The sequence below is a fragment of the Pyrgilauda ruficollis genome, unplaced genomic scaffold (genome assembly GCF_017590135.1).
Source record: "Pyrgilauda ruficollis isolate IOZ18807 unplaced genomic scaffold, ASM1759013v1 scaffold35, whole genome shotgun sequence".
Lineage (NCBI taxonomy): Eukaryota > Metazoa > Chordata > Aves > Passeriformes > Passeridae > Pyrgilauda > Pyrgilauda ruficollis.
Genome location: NW_024524934.1, coordinates 6,515,331 through 6,531,268, shown reverse-complemented (window position 1 = coordinate 6,531,268; position 15,938 = coordinate 6,515,331). Strand labels below are relative to the sequence as shown.

The 15,938-nt window shown below is 41.7% G+C and overlaps 1 protein-coding gene across 3 annotated transcripts in view; it reads left to right on the top strand.

The window, feature by feature from the left end:
- JARID2 (jumonji and AT-rich interaction domain containing 2) overlaps positions 1 to 15,938 on the top strand; it is a 213,842-nt gene that overhangs the window by 138,010 nt on the left and 59,894 nt on the right. For all 3 annotated transcript variants that reach the window (XM_041475330.1, XM_041475331.1, XM_041475332.1), the window contains exon 4: positions 15,692 to 15,861. In XM_041475330.1, the coding sequence (XP_041331264.1) occupies positions 15,692 to 15,861 (170 nt within the window). The remainder of the gene's footprint in view (positions 1 to 15,691; positions 15,862 to 15,938) is intronic.

Below are 15,938 nucleotides of genomic sequence, written 5' to 3'. Positions count from 1 at the left end.
GATTTAGAAAACCTTCCCTAAAGGGCTAAAACCTGAAATGATCTGAAGCTCTGAGTTCTCTCAGAACCATATTTTGTAGGTATTATGGTGTTTGACTCACCAGTTGTGGTAGCATGGGTTCCTAAATCTGGAGGAGTGTTTAGTTTTGATTTTTGATTGCTTTTAAAGCTTTTCTTTCTCCTTGGGGAAAGGGAAAGGTATGTAAAATGTAGTTAATTATGACGGTTTATTATCTTGTTAAATTATGAAATACCTTCTGCTAAGCTTATTATAGTAATCTAAAAATCTGCTATTCATATTTCTGATGTTTGTCTCCAATCATGGCTTTTCACTGCAGATAACATGCATATGTATGTGTGCATGTGTGTGTGCATGTATATGCATGTATAAAACATTGGATAAGCAAAACTTACCTATGTAGTTTAATTTTATGTAGCTTAAAGCGTTGTTAACCACATCAGTCATGTCAGGCTAAGGTCACTCAGTGGCTATGAAGAGAGATACTGTTAGTGACCCAGTTATTTCTAGTGTAGCTTCTGATCTTGCAGATTTATGTAACAATGATGCATTGAAGTGCTGGAAGACATTTCAAGCTCCCTGGTTGTGAGGAGTCCCTTGTGTGCAGGGAGAGAGCCCAGGTGAATGGACAAAAATGTAGATTAGCATGTTTGGCAAAATTCTTACTTAGATTTTGAACCCTGTATTAGATCAGGGATGTCTCTGTTTGGTATGGTTTTAATACTGCCCGTATAGAAAATGTGAAGTTGGAGTCATTACCTTTTCCAAAGTATAGAATTTGAATATTTGGAGATGGAATTGCAGCTTAAATTTCTTCTAAAGGCAAAATCTCCCTCTGTCTGTAATAGGAAACCATCACAGAAAATAGCAGGTTGTGGGGTAGGTTGGCTGGAGTCTGGTATAGCTTTAAAAGGGATTTTGGATTTCCTGATCCAGAATCATTCAAGTCTTAGTGGTGGTGCTTTGCTGAGATTTTTAGACTGCCTATGTTAAGATAAATTAAAAAGCAGCTTTTAAATTAATGAAGTTAAACTGGCACAAGAGGCTGTATGGACAGGCTGTCTTTTTGATTTATCTGTCAGCAAGGCACTGGTTTAACCTACTCTTAACCCATAACAGTCCACGTGGATTTGAACTGATTTAACAAAAATTAAATTGGGGCAGTCTTGTGTTGCCAGCAAGGCCTCAGGAGAAGCATCTCTAGTTCTGCCTTTTGGCATCGCCTTCCCTTGGTAATGGTGTGATAAAAGATGCATTTATTTTATTTGTTGACTTTGTTGACTTAATTCTCACCTTCCAGCTAGTAAGATTTCCTCAGTGCTAAGGGCAGTCACTCACACAACCCGTTGTGGTTGCATTTGTCTGTTATTTTGAACAGTATCCCAAGCTACTGAGCCCATATTTAATATAATTTTAAACCAAGAAAATACTCGAGGGGTTTATGAAGTCCTCCACATATTTCTTTACCTGTGGCTCACTGGTTGGCTGGGTATGAAAAGGATTGCATGTTTTGTCAGATCTCTGCAGTTTTCTAATCAGGCATGTTGTGGCTGCATTGCCATTATCTCCTTAGTCCTCTGGTCCTCACAGGCTTTCCATTTTATTTTTGGTCGACTTCCACTTTTCCTGAACATACTGACAGAATATTTTACTTTCTCAATTGCTCCTGACCTTACTGCCTTGATTCCTCTTGCTGCCCAAGCGTTCTTTGCAATTTCACTTCTTCTGTTCTTGGTGTGGAGTTTTGCATGGCATTCTCACCATTTGCTTTGCAGGTGCCCAGCCTTTGACAGCCACGTGAACTGGTGTCCAGTTCATCAAATGTTCACTGGTGCTCTCAGATGAAGTAATTGCCAATTTCTTGCTGCTCCTGTTGGAGCACTCTTGCCACGACCTTTTGTATGGCCATGTGGCAAATTGACCTCAAGCCCTCATCTGATTCAAGCAGGTGTGGGTGTGCACATACTGTTTTTCATAGGATTTTATTCCTCTTTTAATCAATGTCTAATTTCAGCCTGGAAAAGGGATAGAAAAGTTATTTGCCTGACGACTGCCAGCAGATCAGTGACCAAATATTGGCTCAATGCAGTTGAAGGGGAAGAGAAGGTGCCAGGAAGCATCCCAGGATTTTGGGGGTTTTCAGACAGATTTACTATGCTTAGTTGTCGCTCCAGTGATTTATCACAGTCAGCAACCACACCTCAGGAACACTTCCAGAGGAGCACAGTGCCAGCCAGTGGACTTTGTCCATGGGACACCTATGAAGTGCTGACTGCACTTTTATGCAGTGGCACTGCCAGTGTAGACAGCATCTGGTATGCCACCCTCTCCTTTCTGTTTTAAATGTTTGTAAGCTGGGGCTTTGCTTGTGATGATACAGGGAAAAGTAGTGGGTGATCTGCTCATGGGGACAGAAGTGATGGAAATCAGACCTTTTCATTACTTCAGAATAAAACTCTTAAAAAAACCCCAAGGTTATCAAGTAAAAAAGCCCACCCAAATTTGTCTTCCTTGCTTGTCTTGGTGAAAACTAGGCTCTTTGCTGCAGAAAGGTTGACAGTGAAAGGGACCACATTGGCATTGCTGCCAGGCACGTTTTCTGTTAAAATTTTACAGTTCAGTAGCTAATGTGTTTTAGTCAGCTTAGGGTGATCTTAATGCAAGCTGCTAGTGGAAAAGGGAGTCCTGTTCTTCCCTCTAGTGTGTTCGTGCCACCTCTTTTGTGCCAGCACCAGCACTTATGTGCTTATGAAACCCAACCTGAAAAAGGAAAAAATCCAACCTATAAATTAATTTTCAGCTCGAGAGACTTCCTCAGCCAGCTGATTCTAGGGTCTCAAGGGCTGGAGGTGAAGGGAAGAACATATAGCACTCCTTTTTTCTGAAGCAGCCTCTCAGATCAGTTTTAGCCAAACTGAACTTTAGTCATTCAGGGGGGTGGGATGCAGGTGAGGCAATGCAGAAGTTGCTGCTCCAGAAAGGTGTGGTCCCACTCCCTTTGTCCTCCCCCAGGCTGGCACCATGCCCTCCTATTACTTCCTGGTCAGAGTTCACAATGGGATGCAGAACCAGAAGGAACATGACTTTCTCCTTCCGCTATCTGCAAGCTCCTAGTTTATCTGAGTTGTATCATCAAATAGCAGGAGTCCTGCTGCTCACGTACCACTGTGTATGCTAAAAGTAAAATTAAAGAGGGTGTTAGGGAAAAAGCACTGATAAATCTCACTCTTCTGTGAACAAAGTCTTCTCAGAGGGACTGTATTTTTTCACTTCCTGGACAGATGTGTGGTGTGTACACACAATTAGTGTGTGTCTGTGAGGGTTTTTTACTATGATTACCTGGTACTGAAATGAGCTTGATATGCACCATATCTTTTTACTGGAGTCTCCAGGGGCAGGGGAATGTGACATATGTGACAAGAAGCAAGACAGTATTGAATACTTACTACTGCAGGTAAAGAAAGAAAGTCTGCAGGGAAGGTTGTGGTGGCACAGGAATTGTTACCATAGTTTCCATTCATATCATTAGTTCCCAACTACTTCTTCTGGCATTCAGGAGGAAGAGAAAGACAGCATGCTCTGGCAGTCCAGCCAGCCCCCTCTCATAGGATTTAGCATCTATGTAAAGAAGCGATTTGAGGTGAATGGCCCCTTTCCTTTTCAGGCCAGTTTGACTGGTAGCAGGATGTGGCATGGCTTGAAAGAAGGCATGAACAGAGTTACTGGGACAATTGACTGCGTCTGCCTGATTGACTTGCAAGAATGGGCTGTTTGACTCCTGGGGAGGAAGCCTGGAGAGGGTCGTGGTTTGCTTCCAAGAGAAACTCAATACAAAAAATTACAATGATGAAGGAAAAGAGACCAAAAAGTAGAGACAGCACCTGCTAAAGTTTATATTTTATCTTCAGAGTTATATAAGAATAGCGTAGATTTAACATAATGGAATTCAATATTATATAAAAATAGCATAGGATTAACATAATGGAATATACTGATTTTTATTTTATTTTCTTCCCCTGATAGCTCACTTGCATGTTTCTGTTTAATTGCAAGACGGTGAATGTGACTGATGGGTGTTCTATGCAAAAGTGATCACTTTGCTGCTTATCAGAATAAAGTCTGTGCAGCAGATATAGGATGTCTTGTGTCTCTGTTTTTTTCTTGCTGTGTGTCTAAACGTTGTAGTTTTTACAAGAGAAATGTCGAGTTCCTGGTAATAGCCAGATGGTAGAGGAGCCTTCTAAAGGCTGTCCCTGTGGGAAGCGCAGATACGTGGTTTCAGGTGTGGTTAGATTGCAAGCTGCAACCTCTGCAAGAGGTTAAAATGCCCACAGCCTACTGACTTTTATCACTTCCTGCCAGTAGATGGAAAATTTTATTCAAATGTTAGGGATTAATGCAGGGCTTAATTGAACAGGAAGTTTCTCAGCCATTCATATGATGTCTAGAATGATCCATACACTGTTCTTTCTGACATTTCTGCCAGGAGTAATCTGTGGCTTTCTGGCTAGTGCAAGTTGCTTTTAGGGCGAAGGTGAACGATGGCTAGAGTTGAGGAACACGTGTTTTTCTGAGACTGGAAAACAAGAATGAAATGGTCTGTAAAACAATTTTTTTTAAAAGCATAGTTGCAGAGAAAAGGCTGCTCGAAGTGAAAAAAGAATTTTCCTTCAGTCACATGGCTTTGATCTTGCATCCTCTTGAGTTTTAGCAGCTGGTCAAATTACTAGGGAGGGAGCTGCTGCTATGTTTGGTATTATTTGGTTTATCATGGGGAACAAAGAGCAGCTCTGAACTGATCAGAGACCAGGGGTTTGGGTATTGCCCAGGCATCTCATGAGCAAGGAAGTGGGAAGCTCTGTCAGAGGAACCGTGCTGGTTTTGTTTAATGCCTCCTGCTTGGGAACTGGGAAGTGATCAGGTTTTGCAGATGTCCCTCAGATGTCTGAGGACACTGAAAATAATACTAGAATAATATTGAAGCTGGACAGTGTGATTGCTAGAAGTAATTTTGACCTCTCTATAATACAATAGGGGGCAATGCTCAAGTTTTCTCAAAATTGACAGGTTTTAACATTCTATAGGCTGTCTTCCATCGGGTGGGAAATCTTTTCGTAGGGGTCAAAACCATTTTTGAAAATAATCCAAACCTGCATTGGTAATAACAAAGTTAACAAAGTTTCCTGCAATTCCACACAGACAGCAGCATGGTGTTGCAGAGAAGTGAAGTGGAAGGGGGAGACCATTTTGTGCCCCTAGGCTTTCCCACACTGGCTTTACCTGAATATCAGAAGACTTCTGAGGGTTGCTTCTTTCTTCCACCTTCAGCAAGTGCTGGCAGCAGGACCTTGACAGGTTCCTTGCCAGTAGGTGGAGATCGTGCAAGTGAGCTGGAAATTGTGTCCTCCTTCCAGTGAGGAAGGTGTCTATTAGCATGGAGTTCAACCTTGTTTGCTTCCAGCACAAGGGACAGGGTTTAATGTGAAAAAACAACTTTGTTCTTGCGGTTTTCTTCTTGAAAAGAAGTTTGTAGACATAGTACATGCTCAGACATCTGGTAGTGATTATTAAAAACCAAGTAAATGTAAATGAGTTCCTTTTTTTTTTTTCTTTTTCTGCTGTGGTTTTGCATTTTAGCTTTCTAGCATGTGGTGATGCTCTTCTCTGTGCAGCAGCACAGCATAAAATGGCAGACCTGGCCTAAATTTACTCCTTGGTGATGTTCTTCTTGCTTTCTGGTATGGCATGGTGGTTTTGGCTCAAGCTGAAAAGTAGAAATCTTGGGTCACACTGCTAGAATAGAGGGGCAGCCGTCATTTCTGGATGCAGGAACCAGAAGCCCTAGTCTCCATTTGCCAAATACTTTTGCAGGTAGCTGTGCTTGCTAGGCAGCTTGCAGAGAACTCTGGTGAAGAGAACCAAGTAGCAGCCTGAGATGAGGAATGCTGCAAAAGTGGAATGCCTCCAGAACATGGATGCAGGAGCTGAAGTAAGCTGTGCGCAGGTGGGAGTGTGGGGAGGAGTAAGAAGTTGTTGTAGCTTTTATGGTACTGCTGAAGTCAGTGCTCATCAGCTGGTGCTTGGTGCTGCTCCACACCAGTGCAGTGACTCTCATCACAGCTTAGAGTCAAGTATCATAAGCTAGGGTGCAATCTCTGTAGCATACATAGCCCAAAGAACAGCAGGGAAAGAGATGTATCCAGGACATAGTCCCCTCCAAAATGGACTTCTGGAATACATTCCTGTTCCTTCTGAATGATGCTGATTTTGCATTACTGTGCACGTTTGTAGCTTCTGTGGGCATATCTGAGCTGGCTCAGCTGAATGCTGTTGGCTGTGGTGTTGAGGGTGTCAGCAACAACCAGGACTTCGGGAGGAGCATTTGTAAGATTCACAGCCTGCAGCATTGTTGGTAGATTGATTTCCGTGTAGACTGATGAATTTGAAGGCTTTATGCAATGTGCAATATGGTACAGTGTAGACACAACAGAAGTACAACTTGGAGCAGTCAAAGGTTGAAGTACCGGTGCTTATGTTCTTAGACTAGAAATGAAGCTACTCCAGAATGGGAATTTTTAAGAACTGTTGCAGGACAAAGGAAGGGTGGCACCACCTGTCTCCAGTATTCAGAAGGATCTCTTCTGCCATCTATTGCCATGTACAGCTCACCACATGTCTGTATGGAGAGGAAGAATTTTTGTCCAATCTCAGGTGTTATAGTCCTGGAGAAAGTAGATTTAAAAGAGTCATTGTCTTTCTGATTGTCCATATCCCACACTTACTTATAGAGGAATAAGGCTTTCGCCCTGGATTTATGGACAAGTCTGTAGGACAGTTCCTATAGTGTCCTATCTGATGACAAAGGCTGTAAGAAAACTGCTTCTTGGGAGCTTTATTCAGCTGCCATATCCTCATTTGATCACACTCCCACTGCTGCTTCTCTCTGGACAGCAGCCAATAAACCCTCCTGTACTTGCCACAGCGACTGGCACACGGGACAGGTGGAAGGGTTTGAGTATTTGATGGTCATTAATGTATTTCAGTCTAAATCAGCCTTTATCTAGCTGCTAGAGTCTGAGCTAAGCATGCCATTGCTGAGATATTTGAAGGTGGATGTATGGTTTTGTAATTGTGTTGTGCTGGAGTTGCACCTTGGTGTAACCCAAAGTTAAGTTTCGGTTTAAGCACGATGAGAGGTTGTGACCCTGCCTGCAGTGCTGCAGTGATGCAAGTTTTGTGTAATGAACATGGACTATTCTTGCATCAAGTCAAGTTAAAACCAGTTGCAACAGTAAGGTGAGAGGGGACCCATTCTCCTGCAACTTTGACTAATTATGCTTTTGGTTTTTGGTTTTTTGGATAGTTTCGTGTTCCTCTTTGCTTCCCTGTATCCTGAAGTCCATGAAAGGCACCCAAGTTCACATTGGGAAATCCTACTGCGACATAAGAGTAGTGTCAAAATTCCCTGACCACTGTGGATGTTTCAGGACAAAAACCCAGGGCATTTAGTGCCCAGTGTGATTTAACCCTCTCAAGGTTATCTGCACCACTGAAACACCTGCACTTACTGGATCTACAGGTGAAACCTGAACACAATGTTAGTTTTCTACAAATTCTTCTATAAACTGTCCAGTATGGGCCTCAGCCTAGCAGGCAGGCTTTCCATACCTATGTCATTTTGACTGCTTAGGCATTGTGGAGTATGTACAGGGCTCATTTATGGTGGCTGGAGTTGTCCAGTTCCTCCTAACACAGTTAAAGTGGTGGGGGATGGTAACAGTGCCCAGCAGCTTTTAAGGGTTCCCACTTTGCCCAGTGCTATCTTTTGTGCTGTTTGAACAGCCAGCTGTTTCCCTTAGTAGGTATAAGTGTCTGCTAAACTGCATGACATGAGGAGGGTTTGGAGACTGCAAGTACCTTCTTGTAATCAGTGAGCATTGCCAGGAAAAACAGGCAGTTCCAGAAATAATGATAACTGGAGCAGTTTTTAGCAAAAAAAGTTTGTGTCTAGCTGTACTTTGAACTAGTCATGAAGCATATGGGTTAGCTCAATTATTGTTCATTAAATGCCATTCCCAAACACCTTTCTGTTGTTAGCAGGAGAGGAGGTTCTCAGAAACCAACTGTTTCCCATTTAACAAAGTACACACACCCCCCAAAAAAAAAAACCAACCTCAAAGAAAAATGTGCATCCCTTCATTGTCCCTAAAGTTTTAGAGCAAGAAATGTTTTTTAAAGAAACGTGCCCTGTTAGGCTCCACAATCAAGGACTGAATGGGCTTAATATTGTGCTTTCATTGGATCACTTGAAAATTTAAATGTGGTTTAAAATCATGTTGTTAATTTAGGCTCAATTTTGATTTACTGGGCCACAGAAAGTAAAAAGATGGAGTGAATAAAGGTCTTAGTGAAAACAGCTTCTGAAAATTCTTGCATTCAACCTTTCTGGAATGTTTAATTTACTGCAAAGTAGCCCAGATTCTTTTAATCATATGATAGGGTTAAGAATTACACTCTTACCTGGTAGTACAGGTCTAGGTTGTGTCTTGGATTACATTGTCTTGCAAATTATTTTGAAGGAGCCGTATCTGAGAGTGACCCCATGCTCTGCAGCAGTTAGCTGCACTTGACATCTGCATGGATGGGAGCAACCAGGTCTGACTTCTAGTCCCCTCCTGGTACACCACCATACCTGGTAACCAGTGTGAGGACACAGATGCTGATTGAATCTCTGTTCTGTTTCCCCTACTGCAGACTTGCTGGCTGTAGCGACAGAGTCGTGTGCTATTAAATGGGCAACAGATACCACTGATGTGGGCAGAAAATACTATCCCAGTAGCTTTGGGGCATGTGGGAGAGGAAATGCAATTCAAAGGACTCCTTCAAATGCTGGCTTTCTTGTTCTTGGTGTGGTGCTGTTTACTGACCTGACAGGGTAGCTTGGGACGCAGTGGTGGCAAAGGTGTGTGAGTACAGATAGAAACACTGCCTAGTGCCACCAGAGCCAACACGTGCACTCAGGTGTGCTCCAAGGACAGCCATCAAGTTCTTGTGTTCTGAGGGAAATTTTTTTCCCACCTCATATTTTTGATTATCCAAATGTTAACCATCACAGTGTGGGGAAAAAAGAATAAATTTCATATAAGTTTTGGCATTATTGTCATAGAAAACTTGTTGAAGTTTGGAGCCCTGTTCACATGAACTGGTGGTCTTCTAGAAGGTCACTGTTGGGAGGGAATATCTTGGATTCATTCAGAGGATTGAAAGGGTAAAATGTAGCTTAGCCATGCTTCTTGCTAGCACAAGATTTCCTTCTTGTCCCATGAAGAATGATACCTCCAGCAAGAAGTTTTGCATGCTCATCTTGGGCATGCCTAAAAGTGCCTGTAACATGGTTACATGACTTTGAGGTGGAAATTACATGCTTGATAATCATCTGATTTCCAGCAGACACCTGGCTATTAAAGCCTAAATTGCTTTTTTATTTTATTTTTAAATGAGGGCAGAACATTTCTGCAGCCTGTCACATTCAAGTAAGTTTACCTTACTGAACAAAGCTGCACACACAAGTGAATTTTTCTGTACAGACATGCTGTGTGGCAGACCGGGTGCCACGTTGTATGGTGGAGTTACACAATTTACATACTTGGTTTATCACCTCCAATGAGACCGAGAGATGGTGCGCTTCAGACCTCTTTGAGATCAGGGGCACAGAGCCAAGCAAACCTCAGAGATAAGTTTTTCACCATGCCAGCAAAATGTCACAGCAAGGAATTAAATAACCCAGGTATTCAGCAGAGGGGAAGCTATAATGATGTTAGCATGGAGTGGTCAGAACAAAATCTGTGAGGTGGAGTGCCTAGCTGTGCCAGAGCCTTCTCATAATTGTTAAGTGAAAAGCACATTGCAGTGAGAAGGAAAATGGGAATTAGTCACAAAACTGTGCTGCTCAAGCAGCTGCTTCCGCAATGGTTCCTATAGTGTTTGGAAACTTAACTCCTTGTCTTGCTGTTATCAAGAAAAAGATTATATCAGGCTACAGAAAAGCAGGAAAAGACAAAAGCAAAAGTGGAGTTCAAGGAGTAAGTGAAAGGTAATGAGACCAAGCAGCAAAGACATATGGTAGCACATACTAATCAGGAAGCGTGGTGGAAACCTGCAGATTGCTGGAGATTAGAGAACATTTGCAGAAGATTGTTCTGCAAATCTCTTTCCAGTTGAGATGCTTAGGCATGAGAATAGCCTCTCAAACCCAGAATTTTCTATAAATAGATTAGTAAGCATGCAAATATATTACAAATCTGTGCATATTTGTTTTTGTGTGTGTTTTATCGTATTTATGCTTTGTTTTCGCTTAGGAGTTATGGAGTAATAAGGTGAAAAGAGTAAGATTTTTCTACTCATGTACAACAAAGTCTCACATACTGATAGTTTAATACTTGATTTGTGACTAGCACAACATGCACTGTTATCTAGAATGTTAATGTTTACTAAATTTAACACAGACTGCTACTACTAGCCTGAAATTTGCTTTGTGAAGAAAAGACCGCCTCTGAGTATTAAGTCTTTTTTTCCTAAATGTGAACTTTTTTACAAGCTAAAGGAATGGTGCTAGGATATGTTTTTTTAAAAAAGACATTCTGAAGCACTTTTAGTTAACACAAACCTGTAGTGTTCTAATTACAAAGAATGCAATTTGTTTAAAATATTCTACTAAAAACGAGTTCTACTCTAAAAAAGCTTCAAAAAGTATATTTTGTGTCAGGAGAGAAATGTTTTGTAGCCTAGCCTAGCCTGACTTTTTGCAATCAGGATATTTTTGTTGTAGTGTTTTACTCTCTGGCTGAAATTACTTCATTAGACCTAAACAGTAGTTGAGTAGAAGAGAAGCATACCCAAAGGAGGTGAGACTTTCTCAGGCTGAGGCTTTTTTGAACTTTGCGTCATAGGTATGTGTTTAAAGTCTCTCAAAAGAAGTAGAAGTAAAATAATATTCTGTTGAGAGAAAGTGGTTTACTGTTTATTTTTAAATAGTCTGGGTATTTCTGGCTGCATGTTGGGTGTTCGCATGACGTTTAGATGTGGGATTATTTTAAGTTCTTTCCTCATCCTTTTCCATCTTGCGAAGTTTTTTCTGTTTACGTATTTGTAAGCCTTACATAGTGTGTACCCTTTCAATGAGGACAAAGTGCGCAATTTATTTCGAGGACGGAAACAGGATTTTTTTTGTTCTTTCTGCTGCTCATGCCAATCTGTCTGTTGTTGCCAAATGCGCGGCTAAATAGGTCATTCCAGCAGAAATCCTTGCATTAAGAAGCAAAGAGCAAAGCTGTGTTGGTGGCGTTAGGCATTTAAACAATCATGGATTCATTTAGGTTGGAAAAGACCTTTCAAATCATTGACTCCAGCCACTAACCCCGCACTGCCAAGTCCACCTGTGTCCTTAAGTGCCACATGCATGTGTCTTTTTAAATGTCTCCAGGGATGGCGACTCAATCACTTCTCTGGGCAGACTATTTCAATGCTTTGCAACCCTTTCTGTGAAGAAACTTTTCCTAATACCCAATCTAAACATACCCCGGTACAACTTGAGACCTTTACTTCTGGTCCTGTCACTTGTTATGTGGGAGAAGAGACTGACCCCCACCTGGCTGCACCTTCCTTTCAGGGGTTGTGGAGAGCAATGGGATTCCCCCTGAGCCTCCTTTTCTCCAGGCTAAACACCCCAAGCTCTTCCACTCACTTCTCACAGGGCTTGTGCTTCTGACCCTTCAAGTAGTTCCATTTCCATCTCCACCACCTCAATGTCTTTCTCATGGTGAGGGGCCCAAAACTGAACACAGGATTTGAGTACAGGGGGACAATCACTGCCTTGGTCTTGCTGGCTACACTGTTTCTTTCTAAATTTTAGATAGGCACCATCATATGCAGACAGTGTCTTTCCGAGCACTTTTGTCATTTCTGTTCTTCCTTGTTCAGAAGTGGTGTGTGAGTACGACTTGATACGCTTCCTCTAATGTAACTGTAGTGAAGGAGGAGGGTACAATCCTTCTTTGGCAGCAGCTTCACACTTAGATTGGATTAAGTGTAATGTGAAACCATACCTGAAATAATTGGTTTTATGCTGCTAGAGGTTTTCATGGGGACATAGGAGTTTATTAAGGTGTATACATGCCTTCAAAAGGAAACCGTTTTAGTTGCTGCCTGTGTTTTGAAGTATGTGTGTTTTTTCTTTGCTGGCCCACCTTTGAAACTGGTCATGTTTACATAAATCTGAACCAAGAGCTACTTAAGAACATGCCTTTTGCTTCCTAATCATGATTCCTCATCCCTGTATGCTGTAGCTACAGAATAGTTAATTTCTTGCTCACAGCTCACTTTGAATGTGCTCTCAGGCACTGAAGTAGAAGCCTGTGGAGGACATATGTATCCATGCAAGGAACAGTAGTTGTTGCAGAAACCTAAAGGATGCTGCAGTCATAAAACAGTGCTTTCCTTTACTAGTGTTCATAAATTGAATCAGTGATATTTACACCCTGTAACTGCTCATGGTTTTAATAAAAGATGGATATTTCATAAGGGGCCTGGTTTTGTGCCACTGGTGATGTAAAACTGAGCAGATGGAAGTACAGCCATCTTTCAACTCTGGTTTGGGAGGAGAAGCATCTCGGACACATCTGTGAGAAACAACTGCTCACTTTGAAAATTTAGAAGGTTTATGAAACCTTGACAAAAATACAACAAAAGGACTACATAAGGAAAAATTTGCAGCACTGGGAACTGCCCCTCATGGGTACCACATGGCCAGTTCATCTTCAAGATGGATGCTCAGTCTTTTATACCCCTGGGGGTTGCATCAGCCAGCCCTGGCCCCTCCCAAAGTCTGTCAGTCAGCTCTTCTTTGCCATTTATCGGTGGAGACTGCTTTCCTGTAACTTGATTGGAGATCAGGTGTTGCCATGCCGCACCCCCTAAGCAACAAGCTTTTCCATTCCCAACTGCCCCACGCCAGGGGCACAAGTGCACACCTTCTTTCTACCTGTCCTAGACAACCCCGGCTGTCTGATGGTAACAATACAGGGGGGAAAAGGGAACAATGGGGAGAACAGAGGACATCTAAACTGCAATAACATGGCTATACATCAGTAAAGCTTTTCTTAATAGTCACACAATAATCATCCCTTAATTGCAAGAACCAATCATCTCATTATCCATCTATAACACATCTGACCATATAGAAACAAGTCTCCACAGCCTTCCTGGGAGAAGCAGCAAAAGTTCATGGTTGTAAGTGGAGGCAGTGCCTGGAATTTTCTCTATCCTTGCTGAAATCAAGGGCCCCCGTGAGTAGTGAAGAGCCTGTGATGCAGCCAGGCCAGGCTCCATGCCTCATCGGGATTTTTTTGTCCCAGAAAAGAATGGTAGCAGACAACGTACAGAACCAAAAGTACTTTTGGTTCCCTATTTCTTTTCACATCTATGCCAAACTTGCAAGTCATTCTCTAATCCTGTTTCAGTGCTCTGGGGACTGATAATAGGGATACTGCAAACCAGCATGGATGAACCTCTTGCTGCAAAGGGTTAATTTTGAACCATAAAACAGGCTTAATCTTTAGTTTGTGGCATGGTGGGTGGTAGTACTCCTTGCTCATCACTGATCACATGAGATTTGAGCAGGTAGAGAGATGCAGAGGGTGGGTGGTTTTATTTTTTTAACAGCCTGGCTGATGAAGCACATCAATGGGAAAAAATTGCTGTGCAGAAAGCCAGGATGCTCACTAACCTTTATGGTCTGTTTTTTGCCGAGAGAGCATATGTTTTGTGCAGAACAGGAGCCAACACAAAGCGTTTTTCTCTGGCTGCATGTATGGTTTTGGTGATAGAAATGTAGTTGCTTGAAATTAAAATACCATTCATCCTGCACGAGAGTCCTTAGTCTGCCTGAAGAGACGGGGCTTTGCAAAGCAATCTGAGTAATTTTTTGGAGATACAGGCAGATCTATACAAGACCTTCATTCTGGAAAGATAATTGTTCATAGATATGAGGAAATATATGTGCTAAATAGTCTTTTAGTTCCAATTCACAAATTATAAGCACCATTATAAAAATATTTGTAAACACCAGGTTATTTTTGCCATGGAGGAGAGTAGAAAAAGCAGTAGGAATGGCTGGTATGTTCAGGGTGGTGGGGGTTGGATAGTGAGGACAAGGACAATTTTATGCACAGTCTAGGGAGAAAACTGCTGAATCTTACTTTGGGTCTCTGTTGTCATTAGGGGAGGTGTTTGTTGTAACAAAGCTCTTGTTACCCAAATATTTAAGGTTAATGTGCGTGAAAAACAAGAGGTTTGCCAATTATGTGTTTCATCCCTAACAAACGGCAGCTGTGCTTTCCTTAAGTCACAACAGTCGAGGCTGCCGTGGAGTGACAAGACCTGGGCTTCCCTTCAGTGTTATTTAATATGTTTCACTTTGACATTATGTAAATACTCTGCTATTAGGGAATAAAATGACATAGAATTGCATCTTTTCTCAACAAGGTTTTAAGTTCTTTCTGTAGCTTCTCTCCTTTTTGAAGCTGTAATAAAGATCATAATTAGAATCCCAGTTGCTTAAGTGAGAAATTAACATGTTCTTATATGGGGAACTGGGACAGGTTCCCAGTGAGACCCCCTCCAGGTATCTGTTCTACCCCAAAATGCTTTCCCTAATACCAATTTACGTTCTAGACATATTAAAGAAAATCATATTCATTGCTACCTAGCAGTTAATCAGAGCCTTCAGATAGGCTTGAAATAATTTGCAGCCAAGTGCCAAAATCACCTGCAGCTGCTCATTTCCTGCAGCCGTATCTGGGCATGCTTTAAAACTAATCAGAGTGTCAGTCCATTGCCCACTACCAGGACTGAACAAATTCATTCCACACATGTCCTTCAATCTTACAAATTTATCCCAAATCCTGCTTAACCCCACTGCTGTCCGCCTTGCTTACTGTCTTCTGGGCTGTGGCCAAGCAAACAAAAATCTAAAGGTTTTGACCTGATGTTTTCCCTGTCAAAAATATCTTCTCCTAAAGGTTTTATTTTTTAGAACTGGGCACAAATATATTTATATCCCTTATCTATTAATATATATTTTATTATAAAAATAAGATTCTAGCAGATTGGAATAAATTAAAACCTTAATGGGGCTAAAATAAACCTAATTTGTAATTTAATTAAAAACAGAAAGCAATGAGCACTAACACTTAACAAAAAAAAAGACATTTTCATAGTGCAAAATACAGATTTAATTTCCAAATAAGTGAATGGTAAACTGTAATTGTATCATGTGCGAGAAGACACTCAGAACATATGAAATAGTAGTCACAGATTTTGCAGTCAAGATGTTCCCTTTCTGGTTTTCCAAACTGTAGCAGAAGATACCACAGGGTAAAACATATAAAATACTGTCTTCATTATTGACCCAGTTAGGGATTTGGTATTGGTGGGAGATGGATTCAGATCTCTCTCTCTCTCTTCTCTCTATCTCCTCTCTCTCTCTCTTTTCTCTCTCTCTCTCTCTCTCTCTCTCTCTCTGTCTCTCTCTCTGTCCTATATGGTGAATTTTTATGTGTTCACACATCCAGCAAGTTCTGCCTAACATGTTCCTGATGTGCTCTTGTTTCCACAGGCCAAGGCTGCAAGCACAAAGGAAGTTTGCTCAGTCCCAGCCAAACAGTCCCAGCACAACTCCAATAAAGATAGTGGAGCCGTTATTACCCCCTCCTGCCACTCAGATTTCTGACCTCTCCAAAAGGAAGCCCAAGACAGAAGATTTTCTCACTTTCCTCTGTCTTCGAGGTAGGTAGCTGGCAGCAGTGCTGGGGCACAGTCTCATTCACAGAAGGAGCTGTAGCAGCAGCCAGACAAATGTACTG